This window comes from Cervus canadensis, chromosome 22 (assembly GCF_019320065.1).
Source record: "Cervus canadensis isolate Bull #8, Minnesota chromosome 22, ASM1932006v1, whole genome shotgun sequence".
Taxonomy (NCBI): Eukaryota; Metazoa; Chordata; class Mammalia; order Artiodactyla; family Cervidae; genus Cervus; species Cervus canadensis.
Window position 1 is genome coordinate 9,921,313 of NC_057407.1, and position 21,982 is coordinate 9,943,294.

The window sequence follows — 21,982 nt, forward strand, 5'->3', positions numbered from 1 at the left end:
GTTGTCAGAGCTTTGGAGTAATGGCAGTATCCATCAAGGCAATGAAGCCCATATGCCCTAGTGTTTCAGGTGGCCTTTGACATAGTTTCCCCCTGGTGGGTTCTGGTGTTGTGGGAAGACCTGGGTCTGGCCTGTGTTCCCCCTGTGCCATTGTTAAGACGATGTGAACAAATCAGATATGGCCCCTGGGCTGTCACTATTCTGAGGATTTAATAAAGAAGGGAAGGCATAGTGAAGGGTTAATTGGTTAATGGAGGACTGAGGTGGGTGGTTTCCTGAGTAAGCAGCATTAGGCTGGCAGCTCTGCCCTCTGCACTGCTGCGACCTTTGGTAAACACTGACCTCTTCCCTGTCCCATCCCCAGAGGACCGCCACATCTGAGGTTCTGTTGGGCAGGACCACTGCTTCCCTGTCGAGGTGTAGATGAAGTTAGAACATGTTCATTCTCCTTGAGAATGTTTCAGGCGTGATTCCTTTCAAGCCTGTTGTGCCCCATCCCATAATAATTGCCGTGCACCAACCACTTACAGGCTTCAGTGCCCAGGCCCTCTGCTGGTCGCTGTGGGTCATCCCGCAGGATGTGAGCTACAGAGGAATAACCAGCGCCAGGCAGGTGCACCCCAGTCCTGCGTGAGGTGCTCACTGAGTCTCAGATGCCTGTTGAGGTTCAGGCCTCATCGCTTTCCTGGCTCCATGGTCAGTGTCAAAATCAAATACTTAATCGTCTGTAAAAGCAAAAGATAGCTGAGGTCCCTGGTCGCATTGCAGGTAAACCAAAAAAAACATATGCATGCTTTAAATTGCTCTTCTTTGAACTAGCTGCGGTTGTTTACAGGGTGGACCCTCTCAGACACTGCTGCTCAAGTTTGCAGCTGCACTAATCTTTGGGGTCGGAGAGGTGGCAACTCTGGTGTCAAGAGCGTGCTGGGTGACTTCCTGCTTCTTAGCCTGAGAGAGGTTGAGTGACTTGAGGTGTCTGAGGAGTGTGAGTTTATCAGGAGACCTTGACTTGAAAACAGAAAAACTGCTCTCTAGATAAATGCTCCTGATGACCGGTGAATTTACTCTTGTTAGTTCTTTGTCACAAAGAAGTTAGGATTTTCCTCTACTCATTTGCTGAATACAGCAGGCGGTGATCCCAGTGATCCAGGCAGTGATCCTGGCAGAGGACTGGAGGGCTGCTCTCTCCCTTTGGATGAGAAGTATTTCCAAGGAGGTGGAGGCTCCTTTTGCTCCCTGTCCAGTTCTGAGTCACGTTGATGGTGAGACATCTACTTGGGTTGTAACAGTCAGTGAAATCCCAGAAAGGACCCTACAAGAGGCATCTAGAGAGTGAGGACTGTGGTCTTTGTGGCCGTTCTCCGTGTACTAAAGTGTCTCCAGCCTAGCTTGCTGCCTTAGGATAAACAGCTTGAGCAGGGTGTGGAGGGCACTCTCTCTGGTTCCTGTTGGTTGTTGCTTGACTGTCTTGTCTTGGCTTCGCCTACTGTACAGAAATCTTATCAAGGGATGACTAGGTTACAGGACACATGGAGAGGCAGAGACCAAGTCCTCTTTTATCAGTCAGGCTCTGCGGGGGCAGCTTGGGTCTGAGAAGACAGAAACAGAGCTCCATCTAGTTTACTCACACTTTCTCTTTTGCCAGTGACCTCTCTGCCTTCCTGTCTCCTTTTCTGACCAAGGACGTTCTGATGGGTGGGCAGCAGCCATCTCTGTGGTTCTCTGAGGGGCCAGCCTGTTAGAAGGACTGTGTTGCCATGAATCCCTCACAGTGTCTGCTTTATCCCTGTGTAAGATAAATGCAAAGAGGTTCCTGACTCTTGATTAGCTCCGTTCTTAAGGCCACAGAACTTTTAAGGTTCACTGGATTTGGTATACAATGAAAAGACATGAAATAAACTTGTCATTTACAGAAGAGGCAGTTAGCTCCCAGCACAAATGATTTACCTAGAGCCTGGGAAGGGTGCAGGGTGCCTTGGTGCTCGAGTTAGAAGCCAGTTGAAGATCCTTGGGAAAAGAATATGTGAAGAGTGTCTGAAGAATGAAGCTTTGGGCTGGTGGGAGTCTACTCTTGCTTGATGGTGGCCTTGCTTGGAAATTTAGAAGATCTCGGCTCTTTGGGGAAGAAGAAAACAACACCTTCGTGCATCAGAAAAGGCTGGCCACTGCTGAGAAGTACAATACTTGGTAGCTGCTACTGTCCCCCCAGTACTTGGGAAGAGGTAAATTGTGTCTGCGCCCTTTTGATAAGACAGACGGTCCTCTGCATTTGTCCTCCCCTTATCTGTTTTTGCTTTTAATTTTGAATCCTTGGGTTCTAAAAGTCAGGAAGGAATTTCCAAATAATTACTACTGAGTGGACACCCACTTCTTCCTTTGTGCTCAGGGAGGGATCAAAGCCTGCAGAAAGAGGAGGTAGAAGCAGTGGGAGGTGAGGACAAGGGCATCTTCAAGGGTTTCTTCAGCTATGTTCAACCCGGATATAAGTCCATTCTACTCCAGGCCTGATTCTGAGGTCACGCATAGCTTGACCTTCTTCTCAGCATTGGTCTTGTTCACTGCTTCGGTGCCTGGTCACAGAGGCACTGTGGCTTTCCAGCGTGGGGGTTCCCAGAGTCTGCAAGGCCGTCTTTGGGCTTTTTTGCTCCAGCCTTTGGCAGCATACCCCTAAAACTGACCGGAGAAGTTTGCGATTCTTAAGATTTTATAGCTGTGGCAAGGCTGAGGTAGGTAGAAAGCCCAGTTGGACAGAGCCATATGTGGGAGGGAAGGAATTCTGCTAGCGAGAAAGTCTGAGCAAACGGAGCGGGTGCTAGTTGTGTCTTGTCATTTTGTAAACAGGGTTTGTTGATCTGGCCATTTCTGGTGTGATTGAAATGTTCTTGATGGTCGGGCCTTAAGAAGGAGGCCCCCAAAAAGATTATAGTCAAAAGCAACTCATAGCTTTATTTTTTTATAATTATTTATTTTTAATTGGAGGATAATTTGTTTACAATATTGTATTGGTTTCTGCCATGCATCGATATGACTCAGTCATTGGTATACATATGTCCCTTCCCTCTTGAACCTCTCTCCTACCTCCCACCCAGGTCATAGCTTTTAATGTTGAATGTTGCGTGTTTGCCTAGATAAACACCTAGAACAATGGTATCTTCCTGTGAGGGTGCAAGAGCTCTCAGTCCCAGGGGCTGGGCTGGGATTCCCCTGTCTGGCTCCTGACGCCTGTATTCAGAGGTTGCTGGTGGGGTCAAAGGGGGCTGCGGGAATGGGGGACCTGAAGAGGAGCTGGTAGTGGCTGGGGCCTCCCGGATATTTAATCTCACGCTTCTGTTCTGAAATCTGAGTAGCTAGTTAGGTCAGGAAGGCCAGCAGTCAACTATCTTTTTCTAACCTTAATTCACTGAAGCCTAATTAGCATGTTAGTTTTGAGTGAGGGTACTTATTTTTAGTCTTTTGTAGAACAATGGACGGAGAAGGCAATGGCACCCCACTCCAGTACTCTGGCCTGGAAAATCCCATGGACGGAGGAGCCTGGTGGGCTGCAGTCCATGGGGTCGCTAAGAGTCGGACATGACTGAGTGACCTTCATTTTCACTTTTCACTTTCATGCATTGGAGAAGGAAATAGCAACCCACTCCAGTGTTCTTGCCTGGAGAATCCCACGGACAGGGGAGCCTGGTGGGCTGCCGTCTATTAGGTCGCACAGAGTCAGACACAACTGAAGCGACTTAGCAGTAGCAGCAGCAGAACAATGGAAACAAATATCAGAAAGCTCAGCTTTTAACTTCAAAGTGTGAAGTGAAGTGAAAGTGGTTTAGTCGTGTCTAACTCACTCTTTGTGACCCCATGCACTATATAGTCCATGGAATTCTCCAGGCCAGAATACTGGAGTGGGTAGCCTTTCCCTTCTCCAGGGGATCTTCCCAACCCAGGGATTGAACCCAGGTCTCCCACGTTGCTGGGGGATTCTTTACCAGCTGAGCCACAAGGAAAGCCCTTAAAGCATGAAGTCAGATGATTATTTGCTTTGCGCTTGGTGAATCATTTTGGGGATGCAGTGGAAACCCTGTCACTATACCCTGGTATCTGCTGAAGGCCTGCTCGGTGCTCGGCGCCAGTGGGGGAGAGGGCAGCAGAGCGTCTGTGGCCCCAGGCCCCTCCAGGAGGGGGACCTCTGCTTCTCCCTTTCCTCTCTGGGCAACCCTTGGCGTCCAGCCTTGACCTGTCAGGTACCAGCCATCCTGCCCTTACAGTGTTACCCAGCCCTACCTTTTTCCTGAGATGGGTTGGATAGTCAGAGGAAGTTTGGGGTATCATTGCAACTTGTATTTTCTAGTAAGCACCTACTTGAAAAACACTTGTGTTTAGTTTATTGCCTCTTGTGTGTAATATATAAGTATTTCATTTATTACCTCTTATTAGTAATGTATGTAAATCTTAATTGACTATTTTTGTGTGAAACTTGGAAAGACTACATGCATAGCAAATGAAGCCTCACACATAGCACAGAGTAGGTAGTCGGTAAACACGCACTGAAGTGTTAATTATTGTTGGGCTGTCTTGGGATAATTGTGATTTACTTTAATTGGGTCCTTGGATGCCACAAGGGTATATGAATGGAGTAATTCATTTCTGCTTGTTTCTGTTGGGTCTGGCCACCCACCTCTCACACTTCCTCCACTGCTTCCACCCCACCTGCAAAGAGTCCAGCTGCTGCAGCCAAACAGACAGTTAGGCCTGGTCCTTGTGCTTGGCTCTCAGTCTATCCTTTTCCAGCCTTGGTGCCTTCCCCGAGGCACTTTTATTTATTTTTTGGCTGCACCATACAGCTTATGGGATCTTAGTTCCCCAACTAGGGATCGGACCCAGGCTCTCAACAGTGAGAGCGCAGAGCCCAAACCACTGGACTGCCAGGGAATTTGCCTGAGGCACTTTTAATCAATAATTAAAAGTTGATCTAAGTCTCATAAGTGTTTTTCCTAAAGTCTAATTGGTGTAAGTGTAACTCTTGAGTGATGTGGAGTTTCAAAAAATATTTATAATTGTAGTAAAATATATATAACAAAATTTTCCACCTTAACCATTAAGTTTTTTAAAAACTGTGATAAACAACATAAAACTTCACCATCCTAATTGTTTTCCGTGTGCAGTGAGTACTGAGTAATGTTTAACAGCAGCACGTGGAGTTCAGTGGCGTGTAGAAGGAGCTGGTTTTTCCATGAGCTCTATCACATAGGATGTTAAAGATCTACCCAGGTTTGAAATCACGGCCCAGTGGAGAAATGGCCGTTCGGCCCTGGCTTCTGAACCTCGCCTTTCTTCCCTTCCTCTGGGATGTGTTTGCACCTGAGTGGGTTTGTGCCCAGGTAGAAGACCTTTATTTCCTTCCTGCCTTTGTTGAGAAAACCACACCACCGTCAGCAGAAACCACTGCCCTTCCTGGACCTCCACTTTTGGTATCTGTGATCACTGAGCGTCTGCAAGAGTTCTCCGAGCGAGAAAGGCGTTCACATAGTGTTTCTGTTTGATAAAGACTGTTGAGTAGTGCTTGCTTCTCACAGATGGTCATTTTTTTCCTCCCACATATTTTTTTTACTGTTAAGTCTCTTGCTGTGTATGTGGCCCCGGACCCTTGGTGCATTCCCGAGCTCCTGCTGGTGTCTTTGCCAGGCCGCCCCCACACCTCTGGTGATGCTCCTATGGCTCACAGGCCAGACAGGAACCTGCCTCATGTCCAGGGAACTTCTCCTGCCTCCTGCGCGCTGTGAACGATTTGAAGGTGACACCTTGCATCTTCAGCAGTGACTTGGCTCAGCGCCTTCCTTATCTGACGCTAAGGTGTGAAAAAGGCCTGTTTTAAACTCAGAGCAGAGAAATCTGCCCATGTTTTTGGTATTTAAAACCCAAGTAAACAATGACTTCACACTATTGTTTTCCATTGTGTTGAGTACATCCTGTTGGCAGTCAGATTGAGCAGTTTTAAACTGGTTAACTCTCCAGGATTTTTAGATTAATAATAGACATTTAACGTTTACTTTTAACTTCTGAGTGTCTGGACAAAAGCCTTCTTGCTGGATGGAACCTAAGGTGGTTGTTTCAGTTAAGATTATTCCTTTTCATCATTTAAAATAAAGTCATGGAATGTTATTCCTTTCATTTGGTTTTAAAAAGACAAATCTCATTTTCCTTACATGTCTTAATTACCATGGTGAATGGTAGCAACTGGGCAGTGTAGCTACTATTTTTAGATAACTAACTTAGCTGTTGGAGATTCAGGGGTTCCTGCCAGTGGTGGAGTAGGCTGCCTCTGCCTCATTTTGTGTGGTTAATAATGGGTTGAATCCCACAACTTTTCCTTCATTCCTAGAAAGTAAAAACTAGTAGGGAGCCATCCTCTCAGAGATGTTTGTTAAGATATTTTAAAGTTTCATTCTCTGTAGGCTTTTCTGCATGTGAGGAAACATTGAGTTCACTATGAATTGTGTTAGTGCCATGAATGCATTTGTTCCTTGAGTTTTTGAGTGGAAAGTCTTTATTGCCTGAGCTGCCCCTGTGTCTGTGGTACTTGCAGGTCTGGGAGATAACCTTAGTGGGGCAGAACTTCTGCTTTCCTGGGGCTGGGATTCCAGAGGGAGTCCTCTGGTTCCCAGGGATCCAGGTGTGTCTGGACACGGTCACAGGATGCTCTGCCCGCCCCCTCCACGTGCTTCATTTGCCTAGAGTTAGGGATTAGTGACAGGAGAGAGGCCAGAAATACTCATTCTGGTGAACTCTGCCTCCGGTGTCTGGGATCCTCGTCTGTCATTGAGTAATTGCTCTTGATTCTCTAGTTGTGTCCCTGCTGCCTGATGTGGTCAACTTGAAATGCACCTGCTTCCAAGGCAGATTGGATGTATTTTGTTTCACAAAGGATACCACTTTGTAGACAACTGCTGAAAACTTGGCTTTGTATTTCTGCCCATCACTGGAGAGTCCCCAGCGTCACAGCTGGAGAAAGGAAGTGTGCCCATTTCCCACACTGTATGCCGTGGCTTGCCGAGCAGGTGTTTAGAGAGTGTCGGGCTTCAACCAGGCTCTGGGAAGGTCCCTCTTCACAGAGTTGGATTTTGCTGGGGTCTGGAGCAGCGCTCAGCCCAGACTCGGTGGGGGACATTGCACTGGGGCCTGGCACAGAGGAGTACGTTACGCAAAGCCACTACCCATTTCTCAGCAGGAGAGCTTCGGCAGCCTCTATCAGCCAAACAGTGGTGAGTTTAATCAAGACGTGTTCTTGGGCTGCTGTTAGTATTTCCTGGTTCCAGAGGGTATCCTGTGAGTGTGCATGTGCAGTGTTGAAATGAGCAGCTGTGTCGGGGAGACTGGGTGACTCTGACCGTAGTCTTTCTCTGGTTCCTGGGCACCTTCTCCTCCCACCATGTTCTGGCCACAGGCTCTGTGTGACCATGGTTGAGTGTTTACCTCTCTTTAGGCCTTGCTTCCGAAGAATGGGGAGGAGGATCTCTGTAGTGCCTCAACCTCTGGACGACCTACTATATGACTGTGTGTATCCCAGAGGGATGTCCTAATCCTGGTGTTTGGATCCAGCCTGACAAGTTCCTAGCACAGGGAGACTGACCCTTGTTTATAGGAAGCCAGTGGAGAAGGCAATGGCACCCCACTCCAGTACTCTGGCCTGGAAAATCCCATGGACGGAGGAGCCTGGTAGGCTGCAGTCCATGGGGTCGCTAAGAGTCGGACGTGACTCAGCGACTTCACTTTCACTTTTCACTTTCACACACTGGAGAAGGAAATGGCAACCCACTCCAGTGTTCTTGCCTGGAGAATCCCAGGGACGGGGGAGCCTGGTGGGCTGCCGTCTATGGGGTTGCACAGAGTCGGACACGACTGAAGTGACTTAGCAGCAGCAGCAGCAGTGTCAGAACGATACAAGGCCGATTTTCAAGACCTTTTCTTGAACAGAACATGTTCCCCAGAACATGGAAAACCAACACATAGCAGCAGTTGGAGCTGTGCCCTGGTCACTGCCCGCTTGCTAAATGCAGAACACTTAGTCATGCTCATGAACCAGATACCCTGTGTCGTCATGTGTCCACAGATAGCAGACTGAGCTTATGTTCCTGCTAGGAAAGGGTGTGTCTTATACTGTCGGCTTGTTTTCACATAAGCTGAGAATGTTTAAATGGAGAATCTGATTGGAAAAGTAAAAGGTCGTCTGGATCTAATAAATAGAAAAGCAAGTGCACAGAAGAGTGAAGACCTGGGAACAAGATTTAAAAAAAAAAAAACACCTCTTGTATCCACTCCATTCATGTATTAGGTTTGTGCTTGGCATACATCAGTGATTGCAACGGATGCATTCCTGCCCTTGACTTTTACAGCTTACAGTCTTGTGGGGGTGTTGATTAAGCTGCACCATTTACTAAATAGTAATTACTGTGTATAAGAAAGGAAGAGGCCATTGGAGAAAGCACTATGGGACAGTAAAAGAAACTCTAAAGTTACAATTTAAGATAGTATAAAACAGAAGACCCAGAAAATTAAAAAAATTAAGTGATAAACTGTAAAAGGGGTACAGAAGCACAGACAGTTAAGAAACTGGGAGATATTTAAAAATAAAAACACAGAAAAGAGCTTCAAGAAATTCTTTTAATTTGGGGCAGTTTATAAGGGTCTCAGGAGAAGACCTCCACCCAGGGTGCAGTAAACACCAGCTGTTGGAGAGTTTGGGTGTTTCCTACCTTGCCTTTCCTGGTAGAGGACCTCACTGGGATTTAAGTCGTTCTTGGCACTGATGCCTGTAGGACCCCAGCTTCTAAATCCGTGGTTATTTGGTGTCCCCCTTGAGAAGTAAGGCATTTAATACTGCTGGCTAGTCTGGTGGGCAGACATGTTTTTCATGTTGCTTTAACTTCCTTTTCCTTGATGACTAGTGAGGTTGAGCATCTTTTTTGTATGTTTGTTGCTATTCAGGTTTTCTGTAAAGTACTTGTTATCTCCTCAATCCATTTTTATTGTTTTAGGGCACCTGATATATTTTTTTTTTTCACCTGATATATTTTGATAGGACTCCTTCAGCTACTGTACGCCCTGAAAAAGCTCTCTGCCAGGCTGTGGTTGGTCCTTTTTACTTTCTTTATGGTATCCTTTTATTGTACAGAAATTTAAAATTCGAATTCTGATTTCTTTTTTTAGGGGGCAGGTTAAAACATTTTTTTTTTTGGAAATAATTGTAGATTCATATGCAGTTGTTAAAAATAATACTGAGAGATCCTCTATGCCCTTTACCCATACATATTTCCCCCCATGATAACATCTTAAATAATATTACAGTATTATAAGTGGGATATTGATGTTTATACAGTCAAAATGCAGAACCTTTTCATCACCATTCAGATCCACATCTACTTCCTTCCTGTCCTAACTCCCTCTTTAACTCCTGGCAACCACTAATCTGTTCTCTAAAAAATTTTGTCACTTCAAGAACGTTACATAAATGGGGACTTCCCTGGTGATCCAGTGGTTAAGAATCCAATGCAGGGAACTTGGGTTTGATCCCTGGTCTGGGAAATAAGATCCCTCAGGCCGTGGGGCACCTAAGCCCTTGAAATGCAGTTGCTAAGCCCACGCACCCTGGGGCCCGTTTGCCACAACTAGAGAAAAGCCTGAACACTGCAGCAAAGATCTCGAGTTCTAGTTGTGTAGGCCTCGCCACTGCTGAGCAGTGATTATAAAGTTCTGACTTACAAAGTCCTCCCGTGACACCATCCAGCAGGGAAAGAGAGGCTGCTGCTTATTACTTGGGTGGGAATATATAGAAGTCTAGGTTCCCAAGTAGTCTCCACTGATACCATGAGGCTGGAGGAAGAGGGCGGTGCATTGTTCCTGGCCAGTGGGCATGAAAGTCCCAGTGCCCCCCCCAGTGGAGATGTTAGGGCGTCTTATTACAGCCTCCTGAGGGTGGAAGTCTAGGCTCCCCACTTGGCCTTTGCCAGCATGGGTAGGAGTAGGGCCACAGTTTCTTTCTGTGGTGTTTGGCTCGAATAGAGCTGTTATTGTCTAAATGTTTTCTGTCTTGCTAGCCTACCCCCTTCCTGCTCCTTTGGCTAAAGAGAACAGACTTTTGTTAGGATGTTTTTTGCCTCATCTGTTGGCATTTCTGGGTTGCCAGCTTCTTCAGCTCCCAATTCTGGGATATATGAGTCAAAAAGAAGACGCAGGGAGCTCACTATTTTTATCATTCCTTGAATCCTGGGGTCCCTAGCTGCTCTGCCTTCTCTTGACTTTTTTTAAGAGTCTCATCTTAAAAAAAGTCTCATTTATTTTTATATGTATAGTGTCTAGAATTTTACCTTGTGTTTAGTGGGAAACTAAGGAGAAATACACCTCCTTCATCTTCTTAGAAGTGAAAGTCCAGTTTGTCTTTTTCTTTTAAGTTTTGTGTTTTTGGATATCTTTTAAAAATGAAATCCTTCCTTATGCTGATATTCCACTATATTCTAAAAATTTCAGAGTTCTTTTTACATCTGTGTATCTAATCCACCTGGGATTTGTTTTGTTTTCGATGGAGAAATGACAGAAGAACCTAACTTTTTTCCTACACAGACTGCCACTTGTCCTGGCGCCTTTGAACATCTTTGCGAGCTGGTTTTGGTTCTCCCTCTGCTTCCCTGGTGGCTCAGCTGGTAAAGAATCCGCCTGCAATGCAGGAGACCTGGGTTTGATCCCTGGGTTGGGAAGATCCCCTGGAGAAAGGAAAGGCTACCCACTCCAGTATTCTGGCCTGGAGAATTCCATGGATTCTATAGTCAATGAGTTTGCAAAGAGTCGGACACAACTGAACAACTTCCACTTTCACTGGTTCCGCAGTCCGCTGTCTCCTCTGCCCCACCTGATACAGTAGCTTTGTGATAAGTCTTAGTTTGGTAGGATAGGACTTCCAACCCTCAGGATTGTTATACTTTCTTGGCTTTTGTCTCATGAATTTTAGTTCAAAAAATAAGAACAGGAATAGCAAAATCAACATTGAAAAAATCCTTTTGGCTTTGGCTTGGACTTACACTGACTTTAGAGTATGCTGGCTGTTTCAGTGACCTTGTTTTCCTCAGCATTTTTATTTACTTTTCATTACCCACGTCAGAAAGTATCACGTGGCCCCGAGACAGCTTGGCTCAGGGCAGGGTTTCTTCCTTTTTCAGAATGGGAAATTGCTTGTGATGGTTGTGGACATCTGTGGGCACCCAGAAAGCCCCACAGTGAGGTCATGAGCTGCTTGAAGCTGGTATGGCAGACAGGAGACAGTGTGTAGGGTTTTAGGCACTATTGGGGGTGGGGGGTAAGAGAGTTCAAGTCAATTTTGTTCAGTAGCACTGAGTGCAAACATAGGCAGTATTGGGGGTGTAAGAAGTGGGCAGTTGGCCACACTCCTCTGTGCAAACACTTGGTATTTCAGTTTTTCCAAAAGTATATGTGGTATTTGCCATATTGTCTTATCTCTTTGTATACCTGCACATGTTTTTTTCCCCAGTGGACCATTTCAAAATGAGTTGCAGAGATTTTTAACACTTCATCTCTAAATACTTCAGAATTGAGGATGACGTTGTCAAGCCACACTGCCATCATTTCACCTAAGAAAATTAACAATAAATTTAATCTCCAGCCCACATACAGAATTGGTCAGTTATCCCTTTGGGAGCTGGTCTTGTGTGTGTTTTTTTTTTTTTTTAAAGTAACTCCAAAAAAAAAAAAAAAAGGTAACTCCAACACAAATGAACCTATCTGTGAACCAGAAATAGAATCAGGGACACAGAAGATGTGGTGGTTACCAGGCTGGCGGCGGGTGGCAGAGGGTTGGATTGGGAGTTTGGAATTAGCACATGCAAACTGGTGTGTATAGAATGAATAAACAAGGCCCTACTGAATAACACAGGGAATGGTATTCAGTATCTCGTGGTAAACCATAATGGAGAAGAATATGAAAGAGAATGTATATACACGTATAACGGAGCCACTTTGCTGTGCAACAGTAATTAACACTAAGTTAACTGTACTTCAGTAAAAAATAAAAGCAAAGTCAGTCCAGGATCCAGTCAAGATGTACACACTGCAACTGGTTGCAGTCTTTAAATCTAGAATAGTCCCCTTATATTTAGAGGTGTCAGCATTTGGAAAGACCAGATCAGTTATCTTGTAGAAGGTCCTGTCATACCTTCCAGATTTGTCTGATTGTGTCTTCACGGCCCCGTGTTTCCTATAAATTGGACGTTAGGTATAGAGCAGCACTACCCAACAAAAATATGATGATGTGATCCACTGTGTCATTTAATATTTTCTGGTAGCCATATGGAAAAAAATAAAAATAAGCAGGTGGAGTTAATTTTAATCATGTATTTAATATTTTTATTATGTACTATTTATTAATAGTTACTTAACTATATTAGATATTTTTATATCCAAAATATTTCAATGTGTAATCAATATTTTTAAGGTATTAATGAGATGTTTTACATTCCTTTTTTATACTTAGTTTTCAGAATCTGCTGTGTGTTTTATATTCAATGGACCAGCCACATTTCCAGTGTTCAGGAGCCACGTGTAGCTGGTGGCTCTCACCCTGGGCCATGCGGGGGGAGACTTAATCCAACTCAGGGTAGATATTTTGGGCAGGAACACTTAGAGGGTATTAACTGCCTGTGCTCGACTTGGAAACCATGAAAGTTGCTGCAGTCTGAGTCTCCTCCTCTTCTTTTTCAGGCTCTGGGTGCTCTGGGATGGAGCAGGCGTGCAGAGGGTGAGGACCCAGTTCTGGGACCACGTCGCTTGTTTCCCTTCTTGGAGAGACTTACCTGCCTGAACAGACTTGAGCTGGGGATGAGGATGTCTGTGGGCCCGGCGCTGTTGCTTCCCCTCTGGGGGAGGACCTTTCTCCTTCTGTTGTCTGTGGCTGTGACTCAGTCCCACTGGCCCAGTGAACCTTCGGAGGCCGTCAGGGACTGGGAGAACCAGCTCGAAGCGTCCATGCACTCAGTGCTCTCAGACCTCCACGAGGCTGTTCCCACGGTGGTTGGCATTCCTGATGGCACGGCCGTCGTTGGACGCTCATTTCGAGTGACCATTCCAACAGATTTAATTGCCTCCAATGGAGAAGTCATCAAGGTGAGACTGGATAGAAGCTGTAACTGAGGAAGAATTCTCATCTTGCAGTTTAGTTTTGATTTTAGTGTTAGTTTTAGGTTATTTTAGTTGAAGTTTAGTTTTTCAATTTTCTGGCAATTCTGAGCTCAGTTCTTTCAGGCCCTGTCAAGTGTTCCTTCCTTAAGAGAGGGACAGCTGCTGACATTCACTAGAGGGTCCCCATGTTCCTCAGAGTAGCATCCAAAACCTTTATTCTTACTCCCGTTTTGAGAGTGTCACTATTAAAAAGCTTTTACATCTGTTCTCTGGAAGATTTTTTTGGTCATCAAGTTAGGGATTTGGTGGAAGGGCTTGTGTATAAGGAAGCAGTCTCCTTTCATTAACCATGGAATTAAACCCAAGAAATATGGAACTTTTAAATGCTTTGAAAATATTTTTTAAAATATAAGGTATAAGTAAATATCAAGAGTTTTGCTGTGCTTGGGTGTTCTGTGTTTACTAATATATTCGGTTCCTTAAGACCCAAAATTAAATTAGTACATAAATTTCAGCCTCGCCTCATCTCCTTTGTTCTCAAGCAACCCAGAGAACAAGGGAACCTGAGATCTATGTAACAGAAGAGTGATGGCCAATGAAGGATGGAAATTTGGTGCAACGGGAAGCTTCTGTGTGAAGAAGGACCATCCCTTTAGGGTTATGGAATTTCCCCTAGCTCCTGAGTGAGTTTGCAAGGTGGCTGTGTGAGTGGGTGGGGTATACCCCTCAGGCTCTGAGCATCTCCTAGAGCAGAGGTCAGCACACTTTTTAAAAAGTCAGATAGTAAGTATTTTTTTGGCTTTGCTGGCTGTACGGTTTCTGTTGCAACTCCTGAACTTGGCCAGTGCAGTATGAAAGTAGTCACAGACACTGCACATGAATGCGCGTAACTCTGTTCCAGTAAAACTGTACTTTTAAAAACTTTACTGAAACTGAAATTATGCTTTCATATAATTTTCACATGTCAAGTAACGCTGTATCTTCTTTTGATCCCCCCACCAATTGTTTAAAAATGGCAAAAAATATGTCTAGCTCATGGGTTGTACAGAAACAGATGGCAGCCCAGATTTGACTCATGGCCATAGTTTTCTGACCCTTGCCCTATAGCATACTTTCCTCAGAGACATGACTTGAATATGAATTAAAAATATTCCAAGATCTATACTTCGTTATGGTAGTTTTTATATCGGTTTTGTACTTAGACTTCTACTTACACATAGTGTTCTGGAGATTTATTGGTATATTTATAGCATCAAAAACAGTGGTCTGAAACAGCCAGTTTGTTTTGTTCACAATTTCGTGGCCAAGAATTCAGGGCTTTAGATCTCATCTGGGGATCTCATCTCTGCCACACTAGTTAGAGTGGCTCTCCTGGGCCTGGAGGACCCATTTCCAGCATGGCTTGCTCATGGCTGGCAAGGTGGTGCTGCCTGTTGACGAGGAGCTTCGCTGGGGCTGCCCATCAGAGTCTCCGTTTTCTCCCCGTGTAGACCTTTCCACGGTGCTTGGATTTCCTCACAGGGACAGTAGCTGGGTTGTACCTGTGTACAGGTATTCCTTGGAAGACGGAGTATTCCAAGATACAGGAAGTGAAAGCTGCCCATCTTTTAAGGCCTGGGCTTGGAACTTCCTTTGTACTCCATTGGTCAAAGCAGAGCGGGGCTCTGATGAGTCTTCACCAGCTTGCCCCTCTCTGACCCGCAAACCCCGGGCATCTAGATTAGAAATGGTCACAAATTCCGTACCACTCTTCCCACTGAGAAGTGTGTCTCTGCCCCTTGAATCTGGGCAGGTTCACTCCTCACCTGGCCCTCCTTGTGCTCTCTTCCTTTCCCTTTTGGCCCCCTCTCTTTAGGTCACAGCTTGCTCCTAGGGTGGCCTCGTGTTCTCAGAGGTCGACATACTTCTGAAGATCCTAGCTCACTTCCATTGGGCTCCTTCTGGCTTGTTGAGTCTCTGCAAAAGATTTCCATGTAATCTTCATAATAGCCCAGTAAGCCAGATTCTAGTCTCACTATTAGATGAAGAATGGCATTTTTGGAAGTACATTTCTTACCCAGCATCACATTTCATCTTCGGAATATCCAAACCCTGTAGTGATCGATTACCCTTGTTCTGTTGGCCACTGGAATGTTGTACATGGATTAGTCTTGACCAGAGTTGCCTTGAGTTGATACAGTGAGCTGGCTATTTGCCGTAGCTGGCAGAGAGAGGTTTAACAGGCTTACTCACCAGGGGAGCAAAGAGATTTTATTAGGAAAACAGGATTTTATCTGAGCGTATTTATTTGTGGAAAGCAGACCATTTAGTAGCTGATTAACCTGTAGAAAAACATGAAAGTGTGTGACTCTTCGTCCCAAACAGTCTTAACATCAGGGTTGTGTGGAGGTGGTAATCAGATCAGAAAGCCTGACTTCAGGGACTTCCTTGGTGGTCCATTGGTTAAGACTTCACCTTCCAATGCAGGGGGTGTGGATTCGATCCCTGGTTGGGGAGCTAAGTTCCCACATGCCTTGCTGCCAGAAAACCAAAACAGAAAACAGAAGCAATATTGTAACAAATTCAATGAAGACTTTAAAAGTGGTCTAAAAAAAATCTTAAAAAAACTCAGAAAGCTTGACTTCATTCTTGGAGTTTTGGTTTCCCTATGTGTAAAACAGGATTGAAAAGTCTTTACAGTAAGGGAGTTTTTTTCATGCCGTTAAAATAACAATGTATAAATCTATAGGAAAGGGAGGAAAAAAAACCTCTGGTGGTTCCTACCAGTAACATACTTGTACATCATTTTCTGCATTCATCAACAAGTATCCATGTCACATAGGCACACAGACATTTTAGACAGACCTGAAATCATACTTTTTAACCTTTTTTTCATTCACTGTACTTTTGAGTTTTTCTCCTTTGTCATTTAAGTATTCTTTGGGAGTGTAACTTTTAATGGCTGCCCAATATTCTTGGGTATGTGAGGAACATTTCAGATCTTGGTCCCAAGGAGCCTTGTTGGGGTGACCTCCAAGTCATGTCCATCAACATGGCTATCAGCCAAAGTAGCGCTCGCTCACCTCTTCCCAGGCGCCCTGCCTCCGTTCTTAACCCCTCAGTCTGTTCTCCATACGGAGGCAAGAGACATCTTTGTAAAGCTAGAATCGGCTCAGAACAGGCCTCCCCACCCCCCTGCACTTAGGGTTAAGCCCTGTTTGATCTGGCTTCTGGCCTCCCCTCTCCTCTTGCCTTGTGCATGCCATGTCTCAGCACAGCGGCCCCTTTCTGCCCCACAGATACGCCAAGCTCAGGACCCACCGCAGGCCGCTCGCTCTTTTTCTGTTCTGTCAGCACGGGTACAGCCGCCTCTTTCAGGCTCAGTTTCAGCATTGGAGCCCTTTTCCTCCACCCTGACGCAGGCAGATTTCTCAGGTCCTATGGGGAGAGGTCCCACAGAAGCCAGCTTTGCCTTCGCTGAGCAGATCCGAAGCTGTTCCAAGTAGGCCATAGTGTAAGTGACCCTCCTGACTTCCCTCAGGATTGGCGCCCGCTCCCTAAGGGCGCCTGTCCTCTGACTTGAGTGAGTGTACGAATGGCTGAGGGCTTCCCAGGTGGCGCTAGTGGTAAAGAACCTGCCTGCCAAATGCAGGAGACGTGAGACGTGGGTTCAGACCCTGGGTCGGGAAGATCCATCAGAGGAGGGCATGGCAACCCACTCCAGTATTCTGGCCTGGAGAATTCCATGGATAGAGGACCCTGGCAGGCTAGAGTCCGTGGGGTTGCAGAGAGTCGGACACGACTGAAGTGACTGAGCATGCACGCAAGCAGGACTGGCTGAGGAAGGTGATTATATGGCAAGACCTTGGCGGTCAGAAGTCTTTGCGTCTCACAGAACGATTGGGCTGCCCCTCCGCGGCCCCCCTCAGATGTCTCATTTTGGTAGTGCCCTCGAGGATGGCTTTTCATCGCTGCTTCCCTTCAGCCTCCTTGTCTGGAGACAATGTGGAATTTCTCCCAGCCCAAGATGTCGGCAGACTGGGAGCAGCCCTTCCTGGGACTGTGCTCTCAGCTGCTGGCATCGGCCCCCAATTGTTCCCCGCAGAACAATGGCCACTCTTTTTGGCCAGGAAGGGGAGCTCATGAAAGGAGCATTTCTTTGGATGCTTGAGAGCTTTGCGGCCACCCCGCCTGCGTGAGATGAACTGCAGTTTCTTCCTGCCTCAAGTGGGTGTTCCCTGGCTCTGAATGGCTCCCTTGTGAACAGGGCACACCGGGAAATGCGGGTTGGCGAAGGAAGGCATCCTTGGGGGTGGGTTGTCAGAATGGCATTTGCCCAGACACATCAGCTCAAATACTTACTGAATATATAGGCTTCTATGTTTTAGGGGGAAAAAAAGTTACTGACGATGACTGAAAGAACACGACAGAGTGAAATGGTTGATCTCAGGGCTTGGGATTGACGGGTGATTCTGAGAATTTTACTAGTGGCTATAGTTATGCTCAGCTGTCCCTTACTTTGGGAGGAAAATGATGAATTTTTTTTTTTTTTTTCAGATGAGAACAGTTAATATCAGGTAAAATGCTTCGTAGTTCAGACCAGAGGGTCACCGATTAGGCTGGACAAGTTGTGTTCAACATGTGATCCCGTGGCCTTGGCCTTTGTGGCATTGGACGTGTTCTGGTGTGAGCTTTGAATGTCATGCAGCGGGACCAATGATCATGTTTCAGCAAAGCAAAGTGTGTCCACCCTGGTTCCTCCCCCTATGTGGGGGCAAAGCCTTGGCCCTTTGACCTCCAGTCAGAGGCTCTTCCTGTTGGCATGTGCCATCTCCCCACAGCCTAGCCACGTGACTGCCCATGTGCATCATTTGCAGAAGTTGAGCTTGGCCGCAGAGCAGATTTGTCTTTTTGTCATAGTCCACGGCCAGATACAGGCTCACCCTGAATCTGAGTCAGTGCCATGGCGGGGGCGGGGGCCCGGAAACTGGAAGCTGAGTCCATCAGAAGGACTGTTTCCTTCACCCCGAGCAGCACAGGAGCCCACCGCACAGTCGCTTCGCGTGCCAGTACCTTCAGGGTGTTGCCTGTGGTTCCCAGCCATAGGCAGGTGGCCTATAGCTTTTCTGAGGGGAGAAGGGCTGAAGGGTCCAGGAACCAGTGAGCAGGTCTGAGGGAAGGCAGGGGCTTAGCCAGGGCAGGCTGCTCAGAGGCCCAGGCAGTGTGGTGTCACAGGGCAGCAGTTTGTGCCTCTGTGAAACGGGCCCCTGAGAACGCCCTCTGCTGGAACATCGGTTAGGTACTCAGGGAAGGGCCCAGGCCGATCCCCTGGGACTGTCCTGGCTCAAGGTGTTGGTTGGAAGGTGCCAGAGGACCCTGCAAAATGTTTGTAGTGTCAGGGACTTCTCACCAAATGAGGAGAAGTTTCTTGATTATACTTAATTCTTAAGATCCCTCTTTGCTGGCTGTCATCAGCCCCTCCAAGTGACATGAGTATGGAAGTGCTCATCCATCTTTCTGGAGTCTCTGCTTGCCGTTTATAAGTCCCGTAATACCTGCATGGATAAGATACCACTTAGTGGGTTCTGAATGATAAAACTTAGGTTTTCTTGGTTTTAGGAGGCAGTGATCATAAGAATTAATTAGGCCCTAGTGAGAGTCCAACTCCTCAGTTTTGTCTTTCATTTCTGTCTAGCTCTGCATCCCAGACTGTGGGCAGATACTTGCTCTTTGATGAAGGGCGAAGTAATAGAAGCTCCTCTGCCCATTTGTTCTTCTAGGTGTGGAAGGATACCGATTTGGGGTGAGAGACTCTACGTATGTTGCATGGTGTTTAACACAGGTCTTTTTTCATACTGCGTGCTTGACAGGCTTACTGTGCAAGAGAAAGCACCAGATAAGCAATTGGAGAGAATGTCTGAGAACTGAACAGGAAGTCAGTTACTAGTCATTTGCTAGTATAGGCTGAGGCATGACCAAAACCTTCCCATTTGGTCGTTCCCCAGTTCTTGGTCATGGTGATTAACTGCGGGCATCACAGGGCACATAGTCTTTAGAACTCCTTGTGGGTCTGCTCAGGTTTTGTGATTTTGATTCAGTGATTTGATTCCAATGTTTTTGATCAAGACCTGTAAAACTGGGTGTATCGCTGTTCAAAATCTTGTTTTCCTCCGTGCCGGGCTTACCTTACATCTCAGAAGCTTGGTCTCTCTGAGGGTTGCTGAAACTGACACGTTTCTGGCTCTTTCTGGGTGACCTGTGATCTGGAGCCTGTGGTGTCAAGTCAGGCTTCCTCCTGCAGTTTCTGCCTCCTGTTCCCATTGCCTGAGGTCTCCTTTCCAAGGTGGCTGCTTTAGAAAGTCAGCAGGCCTTGCATTCCACAACTCTCAGGCTGTGCTGGTATTTAGTAGGGTGGAGGGAGAGGGCTGGGTGACTCAAAACCCTGGGGGAGTTCCATGTCCAGGACAGCCTGTCACCCTAAATGCAGGTGCTGCTGCTGTGAGCACTTCACACAGAGCTCTGATTCCTGCTTCTTGCCTGCCTAGGAATGGCAGAGCCTAGCAGCTCTCAGGGGTTAGTCGTGACTGGCTACAGTACAGTGAGCACAGAAATTTCTGTGCCCGTAAACGAAGGATTCCGAGGATAGTCAGAATCTCATGTGCAAATGGGTCGGGATCAGTCGCACCTGTTTTAGACTTGGAGGAGGTGAGTGCTGGCTGTGGGCTGTCACTGACAGTGGGTTCTCCCTGCCCCCATGCCCCCTCGATGTTTTCATCCACTCTTAGCAAACAGGTCTTAACAGGTAAGCAAGTCCCTGAGGGTCCCCAGCCTTGGCCTGCTTCCCTTAGAGGGCCCTGGCTTCCTCTTCCTATGGCCTCTCCGCTCTCCTTTGATGCTTTGAGTTTCTGCTTTGGGCTATGAACAGGGAGACAAGGCCTCAGTGTCTGCTGGGTCCGAGGCCAGTTGGGCAGGACGATAGGGGAGTGGAGCCTGGACACGCCCTGGACCCATTCCTGTGGCTGTGAGCCTCACAATGTGTGCTGTGTCCTCCCTCAGCCCAGAGGGGTGGGCAGGGAACCGGCACTGGCAGAGTCCAGCGTGTGCCTGGCCCTGTGATCATACAAGGTTGGCATCTTCCCCCTGTTTTTAGATATGAGAAAACTGAAGCTGGATGAAGCTTCAGACCACCTGGAGCTGGGAGTCAGCCAAGAGCTCCTGAAGATGGGGCTTCCCCTTGGGTAGGGTGTTATTATAGAGATGAGTCCTGGCTTGTCACGGGCGCTGTGTCTCTGAGAAGGAACTTTCATATCCTGCTTCACCCTCAGGCCCTAAGAGGAAAAGTGGTCTGGAACTGGGAAGTTTTGAAAGCTGGGGAGGATGTCTGGAGTTCCCGTGGACTCGGAGGGGGTCTCCTGCTTTGTCAAGGTAGAGCAGGTGTTACATCTCAGAGCGTTTCCTCGACTGAGGGCCCTTGAGAGGGAGGGGCAGCTGGTGGAATCCCTGGGGACGTGGACACTGCCAGGCCTTCAGGCATGTTCAGACTTCCCAGTTCAGGGACTTTCCCTAAAATGGCCTTAAACGCAGAGGTGCCAGCTTACCTGTGTCTTGGCTAGGTTTCTTGTGGAACTTGGATTTGTTTTGCTTCCTGTGGCCCTCTATTAAAATGAATCAGTGCCAGCCAAAGTGCGGCCTGGATCTGATTGCAGCACCAAGACGCTCAGAGATGCATGGACTTCAGTCTGTGCACGTTAGTATCTCTCCTTCCTGTCTGAGAAGGACCCACGACACTGGGGACTGTTTGCCTTAGGGCTCTAGATCCGGGGGGAGCACCTGCCCTCTGGCCAGGGCTCTGGGACTCCGAGGAGTGAGAATTTGCAGAAGGGAAGGCAGGTGCAGGTTGGAGTGACTTTTCTCTGTTTTTCTGACTTGGCTTACGCCATGTATCTATAAAGCTGAGGGTAGACCGTAGTGAAAGAATTCATTTCCATAACCAAAATAAAGCTACACAGTCTGCTCTTCCATCTCCTGGTTTGAGATTGAGCATTATAACTTGCTTTTTGGTAAAACCTGGGGTTTTCTTTCATGTTTGTTATTTATGTTAACACATTATTAACATGTTAAAATGTTACTTGGCATAGTCTAAAGAAGACTGGCCGTGTGGAGAGTCTTGGCCAACCTGGGTTTATTCCTTGGAAATGTCTGACAGCAGAACTGTGGCTCTTGGGGTCAGCAGAACGAGAAGCAAGCAGGCAGGGTGGCTTGAGGAGGTGGGTGCCCTTCTCTGTCATAGACTGCCCTTACATAACCGAGACTGACTTGAGAAAGCACTGGGACTGCTCACTCATCTGTGCTGCTGGGACACGCAGGGCTGGGCGCAGGCCTACCTGCCCGACCACTGAGGCTGGCCGCCTGGCAGCCACCTGGAGCCTCTCCTGGTCTCTCTTGCCCCTGTTCCATCTTCTCTACAGGTGGCTCCTGCTTGGCTGACTTCACGCAGAGCTCCATCTGGCCTTCCCTTTCTCCTTTTTCTGTCTTGCAGGTGTGCTGTCATCCCAGTGGTGGTCATCGGGATGGAGTGGGGTTAGGAGAAATGGCCGTGGGTGGTCGCAGAGCTGGGTATACACCCTGGCTCAGCCACTGTCTTCCTCTCAGCACCGCAGTCCCTCCCCTCACCCCTGGGAAGCATCTCATGGTCCCCTGACTACTCCATTTGGCCTTACACCTTTGCTTCACATTTTTCGCAAATCTGGATCATTCAGCCTTTGCTTTACATGTTTATATGTGGATGTGGCAGTTTTTGTATTTAGCATACATGAACTGAAAAAATTTAAAGCAT

The 21,982-nt window shown here is 47.0% G+C and overlaps 1 protein-coding gene across 4 annotated transcripts in view; it reads left to right on the top strand.

Annotated features, from left to right (window-relative positions):
• Positions 1–21,982, top strand: part of DAG1 (dystroglycan 1) — a 49,226-nt gene that overhangs the window by 20,560 nt on the left and 6,684 nt on the right. For all 4 annotated transcript variants that reach the window (XM_043442042.1, XM_043442043.1, XM_043442041.1 and 1 more), the window contains one exon: positions 12,751–13,152. In XM_043442042.1, the coding sequence (XP_043297977.1) occupies positions 12,868–13,152 (285 nt within the window). In that variant the 5' untranslated portion in view covers positions 12,751–12,867. The remainder of the gene's footprint in view (positions 1–12,750; positions 13,153–21,982) is intronic.